Here is a 23,929-nt window from a genome sequence, read left to right on the forward strand (position 1 = left end):
TGTGTGTTTCCTGGATGGGGCCGCCTTTTACAGCTGCTTTTTGTATCTCTGCTTCTGTCTCCTTGAACCCCAGCCGGCCTCAGCAGATGGCCGCTCACACTGAGCCTGGTTCTGCTGGAGGTTTCTTCCTGTTCAAAGGGAGTTTTTCCTCTCCACTGTCGCTACAAGCATGCTTAGTGTGAGGGATTGTATTTGAGTCAATGAGTCGATGCAATCAACTGGGTTTCCTTAGACAGAAAACTTTGTATCAATTTGACTGGATGATCTGGTTGAACTGTAAAGTGCCTTGAGATGACATGTGTTGTGAATTTGGCGCTATATAAATAAAATGAATTGAATATCAAACCAACAGTCACCTGATATTTTTATGGTAAATATTCAGTAAGTTTATTTTCTTTAATATATGGAGAATAAATTGTAAAAACATGGACATAAAATATAATAAGCCAACAGGGAGCCATGATTTAATTTGAAAGCATTTTTGTCATGAATCGGTTTAAAGAGCTAAACCCACATGCAGAACACACCACTGAGTCAGGGTAAAAGTTCAACAGTTCATTAAGGTACACACAAAAAGTAAACAGGTTCTGGTTCAGGTCCGGGACTGGAATCACTGATATCTTGGAGGGGTTCTGGAAGATCCTTTGAGAGGGGGGGAACCGGTTGGGTCCAGAGACTGTTGGTTCAGCAGAGTGCTCAGCAGCAGCAGCGTCTAGCTTCTGACTTCAAGTGGCAGACCTTGGTTTGAGTGATTAGCTCTCCTCCTGAGAGCAGCAGGAGGATTCCAGACTAATATCTTCTAGTTTGGTCTCGTTGGGCAGGCAGGCAGGTTTCCAGGCAAAGCTCATCCAGAGCTTCTGGGATTCTGACCTTGACTCAGTTTCCTTGCTCTTCCTTGAGAGCTGTGGGAGGAATCCAGACTGATATCTTCTGGTTTGGCTTCCTTGGGCAGGCAGGCAGGTTTCCAGACAAAGCTCATCCAGAGCTTCTGGGTTTCCTGTGAGCAAAGAAGACAAAGGCAGGTTAGAATCTTGTTTCTCTCAAGAGCCAACTAAGATTCTCTAAAAATGACAGGGGCTCAGGTTCGCTAACCAAACTTGGTCAACACTGCGGCGTTAAAGGAAGGTCTGGCAGCTGCTTAAATAGGCAGGTCTCCTGATGGGCTGATGAACGTCAGCTGTGCTGGAGGGCTCCAGCCCAGGAGATCCACAGCGCACCCTGCTGGAGACAGGTGGCAGATCTCCAGATCCCAACAATTTTATTGCAACCAGAGTGACAACTGGCATAGAAATTCATAAGATCATATCCTTAGACAATGCTACCCCTTTTAAAAAGAAAAACTTAAGAAACAGAAATCTGGCGACTTGGTTTAATGCAGAGCTGCGCACTCCCTAAGCAAAATGCTAGGAAACTGGAGAGCAAATATCGCTCCACAGGCCTACGGGAATCCTACCTAGTCTGGGAAAATAGTTTACTGCTGTAAAGCAAGAGCAGCATATTTCTCCTAATTATTAGAGGAGAATAACAATAATCCTAGATTTCTTTTTAATACAGTTGCCAAACTCACCCAGAGCCATAGCTCTGTTGAACTGTCCATTCCACCTGCTCTTAGCACAAATGATTTTATGGGATTCTTTATAAATAAGATTGATCTTATTAAAAATAAGGTCATTAGCACTCCTCTATCCGTGATTTTACCTGAGGTAGTCATGGAATCTGAACCAGGTTTAGACTGCTTTGATCCAGTTGAACTTTCAGAGTTAGCAAAACTATTGTCTTCATCTAAGCCTTCAATTGGATGTTAGATCCAGTTCCAACCAGGTTATTTAAGGAGGTATTCCCTTTGATCTCCTCCTCCATTTTAGATGTGATTAATCTATCTCTGTTACAGGGATATGTACCAAAGGCTTTTAAGGTTGCAGGAATTAAACCTCTGCTTAAGAAACCGTCTCTTGATCCAGATGACTTGGTCAATTATAGACCTATATCCAATCTTTCTTTCTGATCTAAAATTCTTGAGAAAGGAGTTGCCAAACAAGTGTGTGATCACTTCCACCATAATGAACTTTTTGAAGAGTTTCAGTCTGCCTTTAGAGCTCATCATAGCACTGAAACAGCTCTGGTGAAAGTCACTAATGATATTCTCATGGCCTCAGATAATGGACTTGTATCTGTGCTCGTCCTGTTGGATCTTAGTGCTGCATTTGATCCAGTTGACCATAATATTCTTTTAGAAAGACTTGAATATTTTGTTGGAATTAAAGGAACAGCTCTAGACTGGTTTAAATCTGATCTATCTGATCGATTTCAGTTTGTTCACGTTAATGACAGATCTTCAACATGCTCACAGGTTACCTGTGGAGTACCACAGGGATCAGTGCTAGGACCAATTCTCTTTACTTTATACATGCTCCCAATTGGTAGAATTATTAGACAGCATGGGATTAATTTCCACTGTTATGCTGATGATACCCAGCTATATCTGTCTATAATCCAGATGAAGCTAACCCATTACATAGATTACAGGCATGTCATGAAGACATAAAAACCTGGATGACTCTTAACTTTCTGCTTCTGAATGCAGACAAAACAGAAGTTATAGTCTTTGGACCAGAGTCTCTGAAAAAGAAGCTGATTAGTCAGTCACTTCATTTGGATGGGATTAAACTGATTTCAGATAATAAAGTAAAAAATCTTGGTGTTGTTTTTGATAAGGCCCCGTGTTGTCGAAATTTTTTATCTCTCTTCTTATATATTAATTTATCCTATTTACTCACTATAACAGTTTTCACTCAGTCTGTTTCTCTCTTAAGGCCTAACAATTATCTGCAAGATGGTGTTTGTAGACCAGACATAGATTCTTCCCATAACAAATCTGGTTCTTTCTCAAGGTTTATTCATAACATGTTACTGTTTAACCAAAGTATGTGTAATTTGTTTTGACTCTGACTGCTTTCCATTGTTGTAAGTACAGCGGAACGGACGATGCCCAGATCAGAACAGAGCAGAATGCTGCCATTAGGGCTTCATGATGACTGTTCTCTCTTTGCAAAGATATGAATAAATGTGCCGACTGAGTGAAATCCATCGATCTCTGTTTATTTAACTAGGATGAATAGTTGAATACTTTTTTCCCACGACATTTAAATCCCATATACAAATAGGTGTGTGTGTTCCTTTCCCCTTGGTTCCCTCGTTGTCTCCTCTCACACCTGCTGCTTGTCAGCTCGTTAGCCCTGCCTTTGTCTCTGTGAGGTATATATACTCTCCCTCTGCTCTCACTCTTTGTTGGTTCCTTGTCTTTGCTGTCCTCCCATACTGTTGTCCACCTATCTCGTCTCTCCCTAGCTCCTCGTGTTTGGTTTACCCAGATGTCTCCATAGTTCTGGTTTGCTTTTCATTATTTGTTGGATTTTTGCATTCCTGCCTTTGTTTACTGGCAGATCTTTTAGTTATCAGGCTCCTCTCCTGTGGAACCAACTACCAGTTTTAGTCCGTGAGGCAGACACCCTGTCTACTTTTAAGGCTAGGGTTAAAACTTTCCTTTTTGATAAAGCTTCTAGTTAGAGTGGCTCAGGTTATCCTGATCTATCTCTATAGTTCTGCTGCTATAGGCTTAGACTGCTGGAGGACATAGGGACCCCTTTTTCATCATTCTGCTTCATTCTATCTCTATTCTCCCACTCTGCAGAATCTGTTAGTTCAATCTCTAACGTTCTGCTCTCTCTGCTTTTTCTCATAGTAGCTTCATCTGGTCTGTTCCTGTTTGGCTGTGACTCCATCCTGGAGAGAAATATCAGCTGTGCTGCTGCCATCAACACCTTTGTTTCTAGATGCTGGAGCTTGGCCTGTTTTCCAGTGTAGTCCTGTTTCTCTGACTGTGACTAACTGGATGTGCTCTCTTCATCCTCTGACATGGGAGCTGGCTCGGAGCTCGTCTGCCTGGCTGTGTGTTTCCTGGACGGGGCCGCCTGTGGAGCTGGTTGACAGTTGCCTTTTGTATCTTTGCTTCTGTTTCTATGTCTGCTTCTGTCTTCTTGAACCCCAGTTGGTCTCAGCAGACGGCCGATCAGTATGTGGAGATAACATGTGTTGTAAATTGGCGCTATAGGAATAAACTGACTTAAATGGAATGATTAGGCCCTTTTAAATGCACAGACTTTAAAATATCACTATGTTCATTTTAATGTGAAAGGTCAGGGAGGCCTTCTTTTCTTTGCTTGATTGACAGACAGGGCATTTCTCTTTTTTTCTAAAATTTTAAATGATTCACAGGCAAAAAGTGACATCTTTTTTTTATAAGTATTAAAAATTCTTTATTGAATTTAAATTGAATCACTTTTCAGGTTTTGCTAAATATCAGATAAAGATTAGGAATTTCTGCTGTTATTTTCAATTAGTACAATTTGGTAACACCACAAAAATATTGTAAATATTCCTATTCAATTACTTTAAAAAGTAACTCTACATAACGACACCACCTTATTGAGACTCCTGTAATTTTAATAGCTTTTAATTTCATTTAGCCAACTCAAATTATTATTATTATTATTATTATTATTATTATTATTATTATTATTATTATTATTATTATTATTATTATTATTACTATCTAGAGATGTCCCGGTCTCGAGATTGGATCGGCCCGATCTTTTCCTATTTTCCCACGATCGGATTACATTACCTGACTAGTCGCGCAGATCTTTACAGCAACTGTCGTAAAGTACCCGCTAGTTACAGTTGACGGTAGTTGTGCAATACAAACCTCCGCAGCGTTTGCAAAGCAAGCATGTTAGAAGTGTGGAAGTATTTTACTGTCTTAAAGTTACTTGCAATGTCTGCAACACGGCAATTTCAAGAGGAGGTAGCAGCAGAGCTACGTTTAACAAATCATGACAAGGTGTATGAAGAGTTTTGTAAAGCTGTAGAAGGAAAGGTTGCTAAAGCAAAGCAACAAATGCTGGACGTTATGAGGAGAGACAAATACTCCAATGAAAATAATAGAGCAAAGAAGATCACAGAAATGTTGGTCGAATTTATTGCTCTTGACAACTTGACTGAATTAAGACATGAGGCATAACTTGAAAGAGCATTGTGTTTATTATAACTAAGTATTCAGGTTTGGTTGCTTAGTTCTTTTTAGGGCTGCGTACGTGTTTGTTCATGACTGAATGGTCTTGTTGATTTTGATCATGTTTCAGTGATCATGCTACAATGCTATTATGTTTACTTACTTTTTAAGTTGGATTGAGATGTTTCAAATCATTTACTGAATTGTGACTATTTGTCAATCTGTTTACGCCACATTTAAGATGAGCAATGGCATTTTAAATTTGCTCAGTGGTTAGTGCACTTTATTTTTATTGACTGTATGGCAGCCTATATTAATCACTTATAAGCTAAAAGTGGATCTTGGATAGCACTTTCTATTTGATAATACTGGACCAAGTAAGTGTTTTTCCTTTTACTTTTGTCAAAAATATAAAATTGAAGCTGAACTTTAATCTTGGGTAAGATTTTGATTTCTTGGGATTTACAATAATAATAGTAATGATTTTTTTTTTTTTTTTTTACCAGATATTAGTCTAATAAAAAGTTGACCTACTTGATCAAAATATATTTGAGTTTTATCTGTTTCACTACTAAAGAGAAAATATCAGATCGGGACTCGAAATCAGATCAGATTTGAGGTTAAAAGATCGGATAAGGATCGGAGGCCTAAAATGCTGATCCCTAATTATTATTGTTAAATATTATTATTATTATTATTATTATTATTATTATTATTATTATTACTAGAGTGGCCCGCATCTAGTTCCCCTTACAAAACTTTCTGGATGGAGCCCAAATAAGAAAATGTTCCTAAAATGAATCAGTCAACATCAGAATGAGCGGCTAAAAGTAAAGCTGGCTACAAAACATCTGCTGCAAATAACTGAAAGTTTTATTGTGCTAAATAAATGGACAATCATTACATTAAAAAAACAGTTGATATGACACATTGTGAATCATTAAGATATTTTCAACAAATATATAATAGATGTTTTTTACACTCAGCTATATCGCTAGCTTTACTCTGGCTTCCTTCTCTGATGCTTTCTCTAATAGTTTGGTCTAAATCTAAAATGGCTTGAGATGACGTTTCTTTGTGAATTGGTGATATATAAATAATTTGAACTGAATTGAACTGTAGTTTAATTTAGCACTAAAAATCAGTTATATCTACTGAAGTTAGACTATGATTGGACATTAGCAATAAAACAAATCCTCTTGCCCCTCACTGCTGCCCCCCTGGGCAGTGAGCCATGTGGCCCTGGATGGTCTAATGGCGGCAGCAGACTGCAGAGAAAAATCCAGCATCTAGAAAAGGCGTCTTTTATTTTTTTCCTTGTTTTTTTTTTTTAAGTTTGAAGGAAGAAGGAGACGTTTGGGAAATAATAAAACCTGACTCCTGCAAACAGGTTATGATGACAGAGAACATGTGATTCGGGTTGGTCATAGCTCTCCATTTCCCGGCTGTTGTCGGGAGATTTCCATCAGCAACCAAACCAAGCATGCCATAAACACAACCCTCATTTGTTTTCTCCTCAGAGCAATTACAGCATGTGATTAAAACCATTTTAAACTGAGCCTTCGCTCACTTTTATTTGTGTAAAGCGGGTCTATTTCATGTCGAGCCGTAATGTAATAATCCTGAGCTGTCATTATGGCCCAGATCTCCAGCCGATCTGTGCGTTTATGAGAAGCAGACTGGCGCACACCCTGCCGGGCGCAACACCAGGCGGAAAAAATCCCACCTACATAAAAGGCCTCAATGAAATGAATGTGGGAAATGTTAAGTTTAACAGACATTTTTCCTCCTTTCCAGATGTTCCAAATTTACAGACTTCAATGTTTGGACCTTTGTTTCCTTTCCAATAGTCTGAAAAACATTTCATTTAGGTATCGGCTGTCTAAAAGTGCGGAAGCAATCTCTAAAAATATTGAAAGGCTTCTTCAGAGAAAATATGAGAAGTCAGAACATTCCATCAGATTTAAAGGCCAGATTAATTAAGTAGGAGGAAGATTAGATTGGACGTCCATTAAACAGGGGGAAAAAAAGCTTTTTAAAGATATTATCAGGCCTAAATTACAGGGGAAATATAGTCCGATAAAACCCAAACTGGTTTAAACAAAAATAAAATGAACTTATTTCATTTGGTTAATATTTCATCTAACTAAATTTGCTCTAAACGTCGTTCCAGTTATTTACAACATTGACAATAGTTTATTTAATTCTATTCAGTTTATATATAGCGCCAATTCACAAGGCGAGTATTAAGCTCCAAAATATGGGAAAACATCGGGAGGCATTAATTACCACTTAATAAAGAAGAAGTAGTAATTCAGTAGTAGTAAGGAATAATTAATTGTTAATTTAAAATTGGTTTTAGCGGACAGAAATCAGCATTTTGTTGATCTCGACTAATCGATAACTTCGCTGTTCTGCTCCTTGCAGGCTATGACGTCATTTGGTTCTTTCTTTCAGCATAACTCTTTATTTTGCTCTACTTGTCTTCCCATCCACTCTATCCAGAGTTCCTCTTTCTAAACAACATACTGCCTCCACCATGCTTTAAGGTTGACATTGTGGAGCGTTTTGCTCCTCAAGTCCAACATCCTGAAATTACTTTTTTTTTTTTTTGAACGACTCTGACCTGGATGACTGAGAATCTTCATCGTGGGACCAAAGCTTCTCCATTTAATGTTCCTCACAGATGCGAAATATTCAGACGAACTGTGACTTTTTTCATCAGTTGTTTTTTTTTATTCTTCCATAAAATCAGATGTTTTAATCAAAAGGCCCGTTAGATTTTTCTGAGCTCAATGAAGCGTCTCCATGGTTACCATCACATTCGTAATCCTCAGAGAAGCAACGTGGTTTTTATAACCGTGTCCTCGTTGACCTGTTAAAACAATTTGTATGGTTGGGATGGGAACACCGAGAAGCAAACCTCAAAGGGTGTGAATACTTTAACAAGTCAGTGTACAAGTCTGCCTAAGATAATAATAATGATAATAATTTATTACTATATATTTAATTGCAGAAAAATGTCTGAACAGACTTTATTTAATATGCTACAGGAAATGCAAGAAAGTGATAACAAATTATTATTGTTTATTTTTTTTAGATTTGTCAATTCTATATGTTAACACGTTGAAAGTAAAGCGTCATTGCCATCAATAAGTATTTAATAGACAATCTAATGTCGGGCTGCAGAGCTTATAGCTCAGGTTCGGTGAAGGAATGAGCGCCGCGCTCTTCCCTCCCTCTGCGTGACGCACAGGGACCAGCAAAGGGGCAGAGAAAAAGTCAGGGAATAAATTAAGTCTGGGGTGGAGGTGAAGAGGCGTGCCAATAATCCACGACTTTGGACCAAAGCAGCGCGTCTCAGAGAACACATGGCATCGCATCGGATCCATTACGCAGCGTTAAGGAGCCGCTGCGAGAGAAAAGGGAAGCTCTGAGCTGCCACTAGTGGGGCCCCCATCCTGCAACTGGAAGATTCATCTTAAAGTCCGGGCGGATAGTTTCATCTTGTCGGGATGCAGGGCCTGAGCTCCCGGGCTCACGCCTTCTCTGTGGAGGCGCTTGTGGGGAAACCCTACAAGCGGATGAAAGTGTCCGAGATGCAGGAATCAAGTTCAGCTGCAGATACTGGAATCTTTCACGGTGAGACAAACACTCGGTGGTTTTACGCACAGTCTGAAAACGGAGAGAAAGAAAAAATTAAGTTAAAAATCTTCCGGATAGTTGACCGTGAAGCACATGTAGAACTAAAATATCATTTTAAGGGAAAGAAAAACCAATATTCAATACATTCCACAATCATTCTTTTAAAAAGTTTCTTTAACAATAAAGAAGGAGGAAATAACTCAAGCGAATATTTTTATAGGCCAGGCTGAACACACCGCCAGTCAGATGACTGCCGCCGGGTCATCACCGTGGAGGCCTGCAGAAAAGCCCGGTCAGCAGCCGGCAGAGAGCGGGACAGAGGAGTCAGAGAGAGGGGTCCAGGCGGAGCTGCAGGGCTCCGAGCTGTGGAAGAGATTCTATGAAATTGGAACAGAAATGATCATCACTAAAGCTGGCAGGTAACAGATCAGCATGCGGGGATCCACGCACACATGATGCGGTGTTATGGCAGGATTAGCCTATGGCTGCATCAATAAACTTAACATTTTGTTTTGGAGAAAAACAACTTTGATCAAATCGCTCAGGACAAAAATCTGAACTACATAATATAAACAAATCCGCTCCTTTCTGTTCAGATCAGATCATCTTTGTTTACCTGCTTTAGAAAGCGAGTCTATCAGCAGCAAAGATCTTTACAGGAAGTGATCTGCGGGATCAGGCTGTTAAATATTTCAAACCTTCAAAAGGAAGGATTGAAATATTTAACTCACGGAAATATAAAATATATTTCAGCTTTTTTTTCTTAACAAAATATTTTATTTTCTTGTGTTGATTTTATTTGTCAGGTATTTAGAGCAAGAGAATGAAGAAAACCATAGTTTTATTTTTCAGGGATTGAATTTATATCATGTTCTTTTTTTTTTTCTTTTTTTTTATTTAATCTCGGTTCAACTGCGCAGCAGGCCGCGCGCGGCTCCGTCTCATTTCTCTGCGCTGCAATTATAAACAGGAACACTTCATTAGACTATTTTTAAACGTTTATTATTTACTTGATATATGTTGTTTTCTGTAGAAGAATGTTCCCGTCTGTTCGCGTCAAAGTGCGCAATCTGGAGCCCTGCCAGCAGTATTACGTGGCGATGGACGTCATGCCGGTGGACTCCAAACGCTACAGGTGAGTTCAAAAGTTTCAGCAAACTATCTGTGGAAATTTTAATAAACTTGACAAAACATTTGGATGAATTTTTATTTAGAAACTAATCATTAGATATGAATAAAGTTCACATCTAAAAAAAATAAAAACCTAAAGCTGATAAATCCAAATAGTTTTAGGATCATTTGAGCAGAATGACATATTTTAGACGCTTTAAGAATTTAGGTAGTTTATTCTGTTTAAAATGCTGAAGCATCTTTCATAAAGATAGGATAACAGATCTATTCAACATTTTCTATTTAAAAAAACACACCCGGTTTGTAGATATTATTTTATAGTTGAAATCACACAAAGAAGCTTCACTGTTTCTATTATTAATTCATCAGGTTTATATTCTATAAAAAGACTAAATATTTTTTACATCAATCTACTCTAATATTGGGACATTGAATCCTGTTTCATTAATCAATAGGCGACTTGGACCAATGTCAGATTTTAATTATATTGTCTTAATTAATATTAGCCGTTAGTCATTAATAACCATGAATAAACTGCAGGAAGTTCTGGGTTATTTCTTCATGCTAGTTGATTTTGCTCAGTTTAAACTAAACCTGAGGAGAAAAATTTAATCAAGCAGCGGTTTGGATCTGAGACCGAATCTAGAGGGAAGCTCAGGATTAATGACGAACCAGCTGCGTCTAAACTTCCCAGTTTGACTGGTGCATTGGTCAGAATGAACAGATAAACATGGAGCCTGCATTTTACTTCTGAAACTTTAATCAATGAAACGCTTCATATCAGATCAATGGTTAGCAAGTCAGGCTAAGCATTAAAACTGTTCGATTTTAAAAAAATTAGTTACAAAGCTTTTTCTGTGACACATTCATAATAAAATATATTATAAATATATTTATAATAAAACCCACATGATTTTTCTATCACACACAGGAATAGAACAGCTGACAGGAGGCTTTAGATATGATTTATTACCAAAATAAAAAAGGTAATATTAAAATGTATCTTTTTTTTAGACGCTGCATTGTTGCTGTAGATACCCTCCAAAATCCTCTCTCACTTTTCCCTTTTGATTGCTGATTTGTTTTGGCCTTCTTCAGGTATGTGTACCACAGCTCTCAGTGGATGGTGGCTGGAAACACGGACCACTCGTGCATCTCTCCTCGCCTCTATGTGCATCCGGATTCCCCCTCCTCAGGAGAGACGTGGATGCGACAGGTGATCAGCTTTGACCGGGTCAAGCTCACCAACAATGAGATGGATGATAAAGGACATGTAGGTAACCAGGGATCTGCTCTGCTGAGGAAACTTTCATCATGTTCACTGAAGAAGAAGTTTGAGGCTAATCTGTTTGACCAATTTAAACAATTTTAATCGTTTAGATTGAAAAGTCTCAAATAAATATTTTAAAATAAACAAATTTACTCATTTTAAACCTCATTTTATCACCTGGTTTATCTAAAATCACAGGAATAGTAAAGTTAATGAATAACAGTAATTAAAACAGTATTTATGTTTTTAAAAAGGTTGACCAGAGAAGTTTATCTCATTAGCTCTGACTAAATTATTCAACCTTCAGAAACTTTAATTCTTTCTCAAACACAGAAACTATTAGATGCACATTCCTTTGCTTTAATAACGCAACATGAAGAGGATTATTAGTGCGATTAAACATCTTCAACAATAATATCTTTAATTATAATTTCATTCATATTTTTTATAGTGTAAAAACACTGGATTTATCTGTGATTTATTTCCTGTGTTTTTAGTGAGATGTGCTGCAGAGTCAGTTCTTCACTGCTTCAGAAGCTTCAGTTAAGCTTGAATCTCAGTTTTGTTTTTAATAAAACAGGAAGGGAGAATAAATCCATCTTTATATGGCAGTTTAACAGATGTGCAAACAAGAATTTGTGATTAATTTATGAAAAAAAAATTGAAGCTTTGCAGTAAAAAAAAAACTCCAAAAGGAAATAAAAATATTTGTTTTCTCTTCAATAATAATTAATTAATTATATCTTTATACAGATAAAACGTTTAGTTTAAAACTGCCAAAAAAAAGGAAAAAGTCTTTTCCAGCTAAACTGCCTGAAATTGTTGTTTGAAAGTGAAAGATGTAAACATTTGGAAATAAAGCTTATATTTAGATCTTAAAGGTTAAAAACCTGAAGAATGAGCCTGAATTTAAGAATCTTTGTTTGGGCTCAACTTTCCAACACATTGACGCTTTTTTACCGGTTTTAATTTTATGGAATAAAAAAAAAATGATTTATTTTGATGTTGTACTAAGTTGTGTTTGTACAACGTCATTTAACTTTAATTAAAAAGGAAATTTATCAGGAAAAATAGATTTTAACACATATAAAACATTTAATCATCTAATCACATTTTTACCTTCACAATTTTACAAATTACCAAATTAAACTGCAGTCGACTCTAGTCTGCAGAAATATACAATGAAAAACTTCCTCTTTTGTGATCTACTAAGATGAATATTTCATTAATAGTCAATTATTTCAATTCCTGCTGTTTTTTTGCAAGATTTTCCAAATATTTTATTTAGAAAGTATAAATTATTTCTAATAGCTGTAGAATTAAATGTTAAAATATTTTTCAGCAACATATGGATGAGAAGCAATCTAGTCTACTTTCATTATTTTCAGATACTGAACTAATTGAATTTATATTTCTAAAAGGCAGCTCTCCTTCCATTTAAAGTTTTATCTATAAAAACAGATGAACCTACAGAACTTCCTGTGCTGCTCTGCAGATCATCCTTCAGTCGATGCATAAATACAAGCCTCGTGTTCACATCATCCGGTACGACGCTCGCATGGACGCCTCGCAGATCCAGGCTCTGCCAGCCGAAGGGGTTCACACCTTCTCCTTCCCAGAGACCGAGTTCACCACAGTCACAGCATACCAGAATCAGCAGGTCACCATTTATTCTCACTAATCTCATCTGCCAGCACTCTTTGAAAACATTTGAACTAAACATCATAAACTTTAATTTTATAAACTTTCGTAGAATTAAGAGGTTTATTTCCTGCCCTGCAGCTATGAGAGATCAATCAGGAAAGGAGGCAAAGAGAAGGAACCTTCTGTTGAATTAGTCATTTTAAACAAACACAAAATGATTATAAAGTTGGCAATTAGAAAACTGCACAACTAACATGGTTAACAGCTTTAATAACACTAGAGGTTATAAATGTTCATCTTTGAATTTTCTTTTTTTTTGTGGCTGTTTTGTGGACAGTAGGCTGACAGGAAAGGGGGAATGAAAGAGAAGGAGAGACATGCGAAAAAAGGACCACAGGCTGGATTCGCCTCCTGACGCCTCCATGGGTCCATAGGTTACCCTTAACATCTCTGAAATTTCTAAAAAGCTTTCTACCATTTCAGAAATGAGAACGTTGTATGACGGAGTCTGGAAGCTCAAAGGGAAAACCCGGAGAAACTGGACCCTGACAGGTTCCAAGGTTCAGGGAGAGAATGGAGGAACTGGGCTAGATGGCCAAAATCCTCCAGAGGCAACCAAAATATAAAATGACTGAGGAGATGAACCTCTCAGATTCTGCTGCCTGCACTTTTAAATATTTTACTTTCATTTTTAAACAACTGTCTGATAACTTCCACATCAAAGATCGCTTTGCTTGGTAGAACCGGGTCGACCTTATTTCTGATTTGCTCAATATTTGGAAAACATCTGGATTCTTCCCACCAGCAGGTCAGCGATCTGGGTGGGTTCAGCTGAAACCTCTGATTCCAGCCGACAGCCGTTTTATCGGAACATCTTCGGATCTAAACATAAAACAGACCTTTAGTTTCTGCTGTGATCCTGGTTGACATCCCGTACCCGGACTGTTCCTCCTGTTTGTGAAGCCAAAGAGCCCCTCTCTGTAAAACCAAAAATCATGTTGTTTTTAGAGAGGATGTGTGTATTTTACACAGCATACCTAAACCCGCTGCTCGCTGCCATTCCTCTGGTAACAGAGCCGTCTCAGGGGCTCCCAGCTCTTTTCATCAGGGCTCATTTTACTATCGGGGAACATATCATGACAGAAAGCCAGGATGAAGATGTGACTGATGGGGGGCTGCTGGGGTCCACAGCCTCTTACTGCAGGGCATGAAACTGTAAAAATGTTTCTCTCAGATGCATGTTTGGTGTAAAAGGAGGTGATATCTGCACCTCATCCCTCCTGCATGAAGCTGAGCTCATTGTTAGCTTAAACATCACCAGATGACGCTCTGACTCATCTATCTCCCTCTATTTTGGGTAAGATCACCAAGCTGAAGATCGACAGGAACCCGTTTGCTAAAGGCTTCAGGGATCCTGGACGGAACAGGTACAGCACACCTTCCTACTGCAGGACATCCATCTGTGTCTTTAAACGAGCCTGGAGGGAAACCAATTACATGTGTAGCTGCATAAAAGCTTCAAATAACGCTGAAGCTGTGTAAAGCAGAATTTTATTCCTGCTGTAGGATGTTTCTGTGTTTTTGCTGTAAATAGAGCTGTTCGCATGTGTTTACCTATAGAGGGGTTCTGGACGGCCTGCTGGAGTCTTATCCCTGGAGAGGCCCCTTGAACTTGGACCTTAAGCCTTTCTCCATACAGCTTCAAGGTATTACGCTTGAAATTCATTTCGTTTGCTTGTCTAACTTTCAAACTCTTGTAACGGTGTGATTCTGACATGTGTTGACAGGAAGCTCGCCGTCACCGAGCAGCGGGGTCAAGAACTATCTGCCGCTCTCGTCATCTTCAGCTCTTCTTCCGCTCTCCTGCCCAGACTCCGCTCTCCACGCTCTCACTCTGCCCCTCTTCGGAAAGACGTCCACCGACTCGCCCTCTGTTTCTACGCTGCCTAGCAGAGTCTTGTCCTCCCTGGGAGCAGACAGACTGAGAAATATTCCTTCTGTTCCCCCATTAGCAGATCTGCCGTTTTTCTCTGCGCTGCAGGGGAAGAAAGCCCTGAACTGCAGGGATCAGTGTCTGCACAGGTCTCCTGGGAGCTCTTCATGCCTTATCCAACTCCACACCCCACTGAGCCCCCAGCGGTCCTCTTTACCACCTCATCTTGCTGATACTATGGCTCCCTACTGTCTTTACGGCTACAGCTTTCCTCTGAGCCCCCGACTCACGGCTCTTTCTAGAGACGGCAAACTGAGCGAAAACACAGACTATCTGCTCTGGCATCCTGCGTGGCAGCAGACCTCCAACCACTGCCTCTGACAGCTGCACAGATACCGGCCCAAAAAGAAAACCAGCCAAAAGTTAACAGAAAGAGGAACAATTCTGCTTCAAGCACGACTGAATGGAAAAAAAATGTGACCCATATTTAAGAAGTGATTAACTTTCTGTGTTCCAAGCACAAAAACTGATCTGGAAGCTGGTTAATGAGCCAAAACATCCAAACTTTGAATAAATATGCAAACCTTTTTGTTCAGGATGGATGCCGATTGCTTTTTTAAATAAAGATTAGTGCTTTAAACTAGTTCAACTTGCAATGTTACCAAAGAGCATAAAGAACCTGAGGTAAGGATAATACTAAGAGCAATTGTATTTACTGTAAAAGTTGTTGTTAAAATAATTATTATAAAATGCCAATTAAAGTATTTTTTTTTTTACTATTTTAAGATCGGTGCAGCTATTCATACATCCCCAAACATAGGTACAAATATGATACAATGAGTATGCATGTAATTATTTTTGTATGTATCTATATACATACATATTTAAATAAACATTTAACTACTAAGATATATATATATATATATATATATATATATATATATATATATATATATATATATATATATATATATATATATATAGAGATATACGAACATCAGTTCCTGCATGTTTGTTCCAATCCACGCCCACAAACACGAAAACATGTGAAAACGCAAATGTCTGCAGAAACCTATATGAGCCAGCATGCTACCTACTAGGAGCAGTTTTCCTGCTCCTAAATACTCTGCAATCATGGAATGAAATCCTCTGACAGTGAACAGTGTCTCAGGTCCAGCCACCCTCACCAACAGCAGGAGCTCATCAGCTACTCTGTGGTTTCAGCTAAGAAACAGCTGCCAGATTTCTGGCATCCAGCTTCCATTTCTTCACTAAACATCCAATAACTAATCAGCGACTCAGGGCGGTGAAAGGATTGTTCTTCAGCGTTACTATTTGACTCCAACATACGAGAAAGAGCATCTTTGCTCGCTGACATGGTCCAAAGAGCCACATGGTCCAAAAAGCTGTAGTTAAATTAGTTGTAGATTCTTCTTGAGGCTTTAAGTTAAGGAAATTCACGAGCATCAAATCAAAGGAAAACTGTGGCACGCCCTATTATCAGTTGATGTGATAATTCCTGCCTTCAGCTCCAACTTCAGGCCAAATATCAAACTCTGGTTAGGGCAAAGCGGGGCACGATGGGGGAAATGGACTGTTTCCCAACAAACGGTCATAACCAAACAGCAATTAATGTGCCATAGCCGAGTGCGGGAGGAACAGGCATGGGCTGGAAGGGGGAAATAGCAGGAAGGAGTCAATTTAGGAACCCAGGCAGGGGGGGGGGGTAGTCTATTTCAGCCAACCGTCAGGTGCAGCACTATCAGACAGCTTGGCCTTTGTCTGCAGACACAATCAGCCCAGGTTACTCGATACTGTCGGCCATTTCCAGGTTTGTCTACCGAGGACCAAAATTTCTAACTCCTAACCCATTCCTGATCTTTCAATTAAACTAATTGCTTTCATGCGAGGAGAGCTGAACTCTGCACCTGTCTCCCCCCAACCTGCAGCTGACACACAAACACTCTGAAAACTTAAAAGATGCAACTGTAGAAAATTACTTTAAACCTCAAATAAACTCCTTTTCAAATAAGAGAAAAGAAGCAACAAAGAATGAAAGTCAATTATGCAACAACTCTGCAAAAAGCAACACTTTTAAAGGGTTTGGAGTACTTATATTAATCTGCTTATGTGAACTCTGTTTTATTTTTTACATGCAAATAAAAAGATAAAAAAATAAGTGAAACCCCAATGTTTTATGAAAGTACCACGTGTTCCTTAAATCCACATTGTAAATATAATGATGCAAAATGTGTCCACATAATCCTCTTGTAGGTGGCGCCTGAAATAACAGGGAAAGCGTGCAGATTTGAGGTTGGAATAACATCAGGAGGGGATGTTTCTGGGCCATTCGGTGTGATTGACGTGTAGTAAAAAGGGAGGGAAACTTGACCCCAGAGTCATTTGTTTCCAATCATGGGAAATGGCATCCAGAAATAGGAGAAAAGCTCAGCGGTGAGTGTAGACATGTAAATATACTCCTCATTCATTAGATTAGCATACAGAGAGGTGCAGCACAAACATGCTGCATGTCAGTTATCTCCTCAAAAAGGTTGCAAAGCTCCTCCTCCTAGAGCCCTGCAGCACTGCTTAAGCTAGGCCCTCTGTGGAGGTTTATATGGATACTATTTTCTCTGCAAACTCAATAAAAGACCAGTTATTTATCAGGTCAGATAATGAGACAGGATTAAGCTCGGCTATATAAATTGAAAGTGAAACCAGCTGTGTCTGATATTGACTAACCGCAGAGTGTAATGCGGAAAGGCAGAGCAGTTTAACAACTATTGCCCGTTTTTTACTACTCCATCAGACATGTGATACAATTTAACGATAAAATGCCCCCACTACCCTTAAACTTAGCCTTGTTTTGAACCACCTAAGCTGTGAAACTTTGTTATTAATGTAGAAAAACCCCTTCTGAGCTTTTATTCTTTGAATCTCCAAAACGTATTTATAAAGGTAATGAATTTTCTTGCAATAATATAATCTGTATTATTTAATCACATTTTATTGCGTTACGACCTCCAAATTTTATTAGGACTGCATGTAATAGAGCAGCTGTTCCTTCAGGATCCAGACTTAGGCTCAGCTTTATTAATCCCTTCGGAAATTCCAGCAGCTTATACAGAGTTCCAAGAGTTAAATCAAGATGCCATTAAAGATCAAATACAACAGACATTAGGAAAATAGTGTATATAGTATCAAACAAAATCATTAAAAAAGTTGTAATGTCCTGGAATATGTTTCCTTTAGATATAAAAATATCTGCACAGTAGAGAGCTGAGGACAGACTACACAGAAGCTGACTTGGATTATTGCACTTATACTGCACAGATGTACTGACCTTAGAAATAAGTAAAGAATATACAGACCAGACAGTAGTTATTGCACAGAGAGAGGAGAATATTGCACGTGACTGACAATAGGTAATGTTTAGCATCAGGTGTCCAAGGAGGGGGTGTTGACCCTTGTCCCTCTTCCTATCACCTCCTTCTTCCCCCCAGTGAGGAGCTGAACAGCTTGATGGCTTGAGGAGCAAAAGAGTTCAGCAGTCTGTTGCTCCTGCATTTGGGGAGCAGCAATCTCCCACCGATCAGGCTCCTCTGAGTGGTGAAGACAGTCTGCAGAGGGTGGATGACATTGTCCATAATGTCCAGCAGTTTAAGTGTCCTTGTCTCTGCCACCATCCCCATAGGGTCCGGCTTCTAGCCAATCATAGAGCCAGCTGGCCTCCCCAGTTGGTCCAGTCTGGAGGTGTCCTTCATGTATGTGCTGCTCCTACTGGCAACCAGTGTTGTTTCTGGCAGCAATCTTAGATTTAGTCTTAATCTTCAGGATGTAAACGTTTAGTCTTAGTCGTATTTTAGTCATTACTATATATGATAGTTTTAGTCTGTTTTTTTATGCAATGAAATATTTCCTTTGGATATAATTTAGGGATCCCTTTTGGAAGAAATTAAAGAAAGTTTACTATCACCTCTTGTTAGCTGGAAGAAATAAATTCTTAATAGTTGGACTAAAAGATTTTTTATGCTCGGGAGAGGATGATCAGCCACATATAGTTTATTAAGTAGCAAGAGACGGAAGAGCCATACTGCTGAGAGTGAACCATCAGCGTGGAGCGTAAAGGGCAGACTCTGAACTAAAGGAAGTGGGGGCGAGTTTGTCCGACAACAGAGGGACATAACGGGGAAAAAGAGTGGGGATTCAGGTGAAAAAGGGTCCCAGCGTTCTCACACACCTCGCTCTTCTAGCTGGTCCAACTTCATGAGTTGTTTTCTGCAGTTGTGGTCATAAAAACAAAGCAAACCGGCCTCCTGTTTGGGGCAATGTCGCTGGTCACGTACAATTTGGGAGAGGTGCAGCAGAGTGTCTGCAGAAGGGGGCGGGGACGTCTTTTTGTTTACTGCGACACCTACGAAGAGGACCTAGTTTGAAATTATAAATTAGACTTTACCCACCCATTACTCCATCTTGCCCATGACCAAAATCTAATAAATTAGAAAAGGAGTAAATCATGATAATCTAATTAAAATAACTAAAATTAGGGAAAAAGCTTAAACGATTAAATGTGGTTTATTTAACATAAGATCTAAAAAAGTCTCCTAGTTAATGGTTTGATTTGTGATAATCACATTGATTTATGTTGCCTTAGAGAAAATTAGCTGCTGCAAAGGGGATTATGTTAACATACCTTGGCTTCCCCAAAAGGTGCAGCAACTGCCACGGTACGGCCTGGAATCTGGCCAGACATTCTGAAAATATTTTGTAAGAAGAAAAATCTATCCCTTTAGTCATAAAAAAACTCCAACCTGCTTCACTGATGATGAAGATCATCCACCATGTTTTCCAGTTCTAAAACAAAAGAAGTGCAGGCTGATGTGTCATCCTTCATATATCATTTTTACATATTTTCCAAAAAAAAGTCTAATTAGACTAAAAACGTTGAAGCTTTCTCTGTGGCTTGTGGCAAACAACAACATTTCTATGGATTGCTTTAAACCATTGTTTTCTTTTCATTAAAAGAGAAACCTTTTCATAGAAAAACCTTTTCATAAAAGAGACATTTGTGGAGCGTGTGATTAACAGTAAACTACTGTTAATAGATCCATCCCTCCCACTGGATATTTTTTTTATCCAGCCAGCTCCTCCAGAGTTACACTCCAGTCGCCTGGCCACCTTTTAAAACTAGTATATTTCAGTAATATTTTAAAAACATGAGTTGATCACAAATACTCTCTAACCTCACAGAACACCTGCTTCTACTTCATTTGAAGGAATCAAGGTAAAGAGCGATGAATATGGGATCCACACCTTTTCGATGAGGGACCTTGCATCATTCAAGGTTTGTAGCTAAACGTGTAAAATCGAGGAGCAGTTGATGTTTTCCTTCACTGAGCAAAGTTCTTCTCAAAGATCCTCAGAATATTTGAATGCAGTTTCACTTTGCGGCTCCAGCAGCAGCAGACCTGCATGGTTTTATGACTATGTGTGTTTTAGGGACGTATTCCTCTAAGCCATCCATCCAGGCCTGAAAACAGCACAATTTCCAGCAATGTTTTAATCAGCCAAGCAATCCTGATGTTAACACATCGTTTCCATGTTGTTCCTTCACTTTGGGACTAAAGCAGTCAACAAAAGCCTTTCTTCATCTGCACACGCTACTGCTCTGCATATTAAGATAACTTTTCATACAGTCTTTATGAACAACTTGATCATTGACCTTTTTGTATTCCATTGTTTTCCACTCTGACAGGGATCAATATAATTGAGATTAGTCGGCCTTTCTTGTTGAGCGGAGCTTTGTGTGATCAGTGGAGCTGCGGGTTTTAGTGGTTAGATGAAGGCTGTCAGCACTCACCTTATGACCAACAAACACACCGTCCTCTCTGACCCAGGCTGTCCATCATCTGCAGGCTGCCTTTCAAACAGGGCATTACTAGAGGAGGGTGTTTCAGCTTGTGAATGATAAAAAAAGACCCTGGCACCAGTTTGGTTTAGTACAACCCTATAAATCAGCTCTTTTTGGAACAAGAGATGTGAGATATTCTTTTACTCTTTGCCCGTATCTCTGACAGTGGGATGGATCGCCCTCCCCTGTTTTTGCTTCCTGTGTATGACAGGTTATCACTCCTGGGACGGATCTAAACGGGGGGTAGGGTTAGACAGGACTTGGGGGTGTGATTGAGTGATGCTCCGTGGCTGATGTATCGGATGGCAGACGGAGGGATGGCGTGAAGGAGCATGGTGGGGAAAAGAGTGATTTAATGCAAACCTGTACTCCCTCTCTTCTTATCCCTACCTCGGTGCTTTTAAGTCTCAACCTTGGGTCAGATCTGCCTGCTGCCCCAGATGGTGCTGTCTATCTGCGCTGCCCCCTACAGGATGTGCCCCTCCCACCCCCACTGCTACAGACCTATACTCATTTAATTGATTTCAGGGAGGAGAGTCCCCTTCCCCCTGCGTTTCTCGCACACATTTGGACACCATTAGTACACACACATGCACACGCGTCTGATGCTCCGTGCTGTCAACGCTAATTCAATTTGAGATGTGAAAGTGTGACTAATAGCAGACCTGTAGAAGTGTTTAACCATATGCACCTCACACACGCTCACAACAGGTCCCTGTTCACCAGCACCGCTCGGAAACACTCAACACTGACAGAAGTGTTCCCTTGATTAGCTTAACCCACGGATTTACCTGATTATATCTATTTGTGAGGTCAGACACTGATGTTGGATGAGAAATCCAGGCTCACTCGATTAGAACTCATTTATCCCAAATTTGTGTCTTGTTTGTGCCCTGCTGTCCTCAGGAATGGGGAACACAAAGCACCTATCAAAGAAGGAAGCCATAAAAATATATTTGATCAACTAATGAGAGGAGCCAAACTCTTGTAAAAACAAAACAACCAAACAATTAACCTTTCAGCAACAGGTGGTTTAGGGAAGAGGAAAGGTCTGTTCTCATGGTTTAATTCAATTTCAATTCAATTTGGTTTATTTCTATAGCTCCATTTCACAACATGTCATCTCAGGTCACTTTCCAGTTCACCAGATCATCCAGTCAGATTGATTCAAAGTTTTCTATCTAAGGAAAACCAGCTGATTGCATCGACTCATTGACTCTTCAGCAATCCCTCACACTAAGCATGCTTGTAGCGACAGTGGAGAGGAAAAACTCCCTTTGAACAGGAAGAAACCTCCAGCAGAACCAGGCTCAGTGTGAGTGGCCATCTGCTGAGGCCCACTGGGGTTCAAGGAGACAGAAGCAGACATAGAAAAAGAAGCATAGATACAAAAGGCAACTGTCAACCAGCTCCACAGGCGGCCCCGTCCAGGAAACACACAGCCAGGCAGACGAGCTCCGAGCCAGCTCCCATGTCAGAGGATGAAGAGAGCACATCCAGTTAGTCACAGTCAGAGAAACAGGACTACACTGGAAAACAGGCCAAGCTCCAACATCTAGAAACAAAGGTGTTGATGGCAGCAGCACAGCTGATATTTCTCTCCAGGATGGAGTCACAGCCAAACAGGAACAGACCAGATGAAGCTACTATGAGAAAAAGCAGAGAGAGCAGAACGTTAGAGATTGAACTAACAGATTCTGCAGAGTGGGAGAATAGAGATAGAATGAAGCAGAATGATGAAAAAGGGGTCCCTATGTCCTCCAGCAGTCTAAGCCTATAGCAGCATAACTATAGAGATAGCTCAGGATAACCTGAGCCACTCTAACTAGAAGCTTTATCAGAAAGGTAAGTTTGAAGCCTATAACTCAGTGCTAATTATAAAAATAAGAAAGCCTTATGTTAGGTTTCTGTTCCTGTTGTGTTTTTCTTTTGATGTTCAGTTTTACAGGTTTTTATGGTTTAATTCTTATTTTGTTGTGTTCCTTGGGTTTTTCAGTTACTGTCTCAGTCTTGGTTCTGTTATAATTTGTTTTTAGTGTTCAGTTTTGCTTTACTCCTTGTTTTCTAGTGTCAGTGGATTTATTTTTATTTTGCTGTGTTCTCTGGTTTATTCTTAGTCACTATATCAGTCTTGACTCTGTTATGTTTGTCTTTTGAGTGTTCAGTTTTGCTTCACTACATGTTTTATAGTCTTAGTGGTTTAATTCTTATTTTGTTTTTTCTGGTTATTTTCAGTTCTCAGGTTTTTATTTGTTGGCCTGTGCTGCCCTCTTGAGTTCTCCTTTTTTCTCTTGCTCCTTGCTTCTGCTCTGCTCACACCTGCTCCTAATCTGCTCGTTAACCCTCTCTTTGTTTCAGTCTCTAACAAATACTGTCTCTGTAACGTTCACACTGCAGGCCTTGATGCTCAATTCCAATTTTTTTAGCAAAATCCGATTTTTTTACGTTGCCATTCATATTTCCAAATATATGCAACTCATATGTGATCTCCTGTGTGAGCTGCAGTCATACAACGCAAGTGTCCCGCTTGCGCAGTGGAGGACGCAATAACGTTGCATGCCAGCGTGCTCTTTTTTTCCGGAAGTAAACATGGATGGTAGTGCCGGCGCGCATCTAGCGGTCTTTTCCAACCATAAAAACACGATCTTTTCAATATGGTTAAACATAAATACAGCTCTCCCTATCATCATCTGCCATGGTTGTTTTTCTTGCCACTTCTGCGTAGCAAGACCCAGAATAGTGACCTTTGTTGAATCCAACCAGGCCGTTTACACACAGGCCACATTTGAAAAGATCAGATTCGTATGAGATTCTGGACCACATAGCCAAGTGGCCTGGATCAGATTGGAAAAAATTGGATCTGTGTTGTTCAGACTGCTATGAAAAGATCAGATTAAGGTTGCATATGTGCAAATAAATCGGATTTGGGTCACTTTAGGCCGCAGGGTGAACATAGCCTGTGTTCTGTTCTTCTTTGCTGGGTCCTCGTCTAACCTCATCAGTCTTCTTCCTACTCGTGTCTCTGAGCCTTCCTCCTGGTAACAGTTCTTCCCCTGATGGCTCCTAGGTTTTTGGTAAAGTGACTTGTGTTTTCATTTTTTAAGATCTTTGAATGTTTGAACTCCCGGTTTCTCTTTTGTTTTTGGTCTTTGTTTTAATTTGGTTTTTGGATTCCTGTTGCCTGTGGTTTTGGACTTAGTTTATTTAGTTCTCTTCATTAAATCAACTGAAATTCACCTCTGCCTGCCTGCTTCTGCTTTTGGGTCGACAATCCACAAACAAACCGTGACACCTTAGATACAACTCAAAACCTAAATTAATGGA

The 23,929-nt window shown here is 39.5% G+C and overlaps 1 protein-coding gene across 1 annotated transcript; it reads left to right on the forward strand.

The window, feature by feature from the left end:
- The first annotated feature begins 8,359 nt into the window (after positions 1-8,359).
- On the forward strand, positions 8,360-15,334 carry tbx22 (T-box transcription factor 22). The gene is made up of 8 exons (XM_038276199.1): positions 8,360-8,713; positions 8,937-9,135; positions 9,750-9,851; positions 10,946-11,120; positions 12,613-12,777; positions 14,124-14,188; positions 14,382-14,467; positions 14,549-15,334. The coding sequence occupies exons 1-8, from the start codon at positions 8,587-8,589 to the stop codon at positions 15,073-15,075; spliced, it is 1,446 nt and encodes a 481-aa protein (XP_038132127.1). The 5' UTR covers positions 8,360-8,586; the 3' UTR covers positions 15,076-15,334.
- The last annotated feature ends 8,595 nt before the right edge of the window (positions 15,335-23,929 follow it).

Source organism: Cyprinodon tularosa, unplaced genomic scaffold, assembly GCF_016077235.1.
Source record: "Cyprinodon tularosa strain WSP-4 unplaced genomic scaffold, ASM1607723v1 ctg1002, whole genome shotgun sequence".
NCBI classification, from domain to species: domain Eukaryota; kingdom Metazoa; phylum Chordata; class Actinopteri; order Cyprinodontiformes; family Cyprinodontidae; genus Cyprinodon; species Cyprinodon tularosa.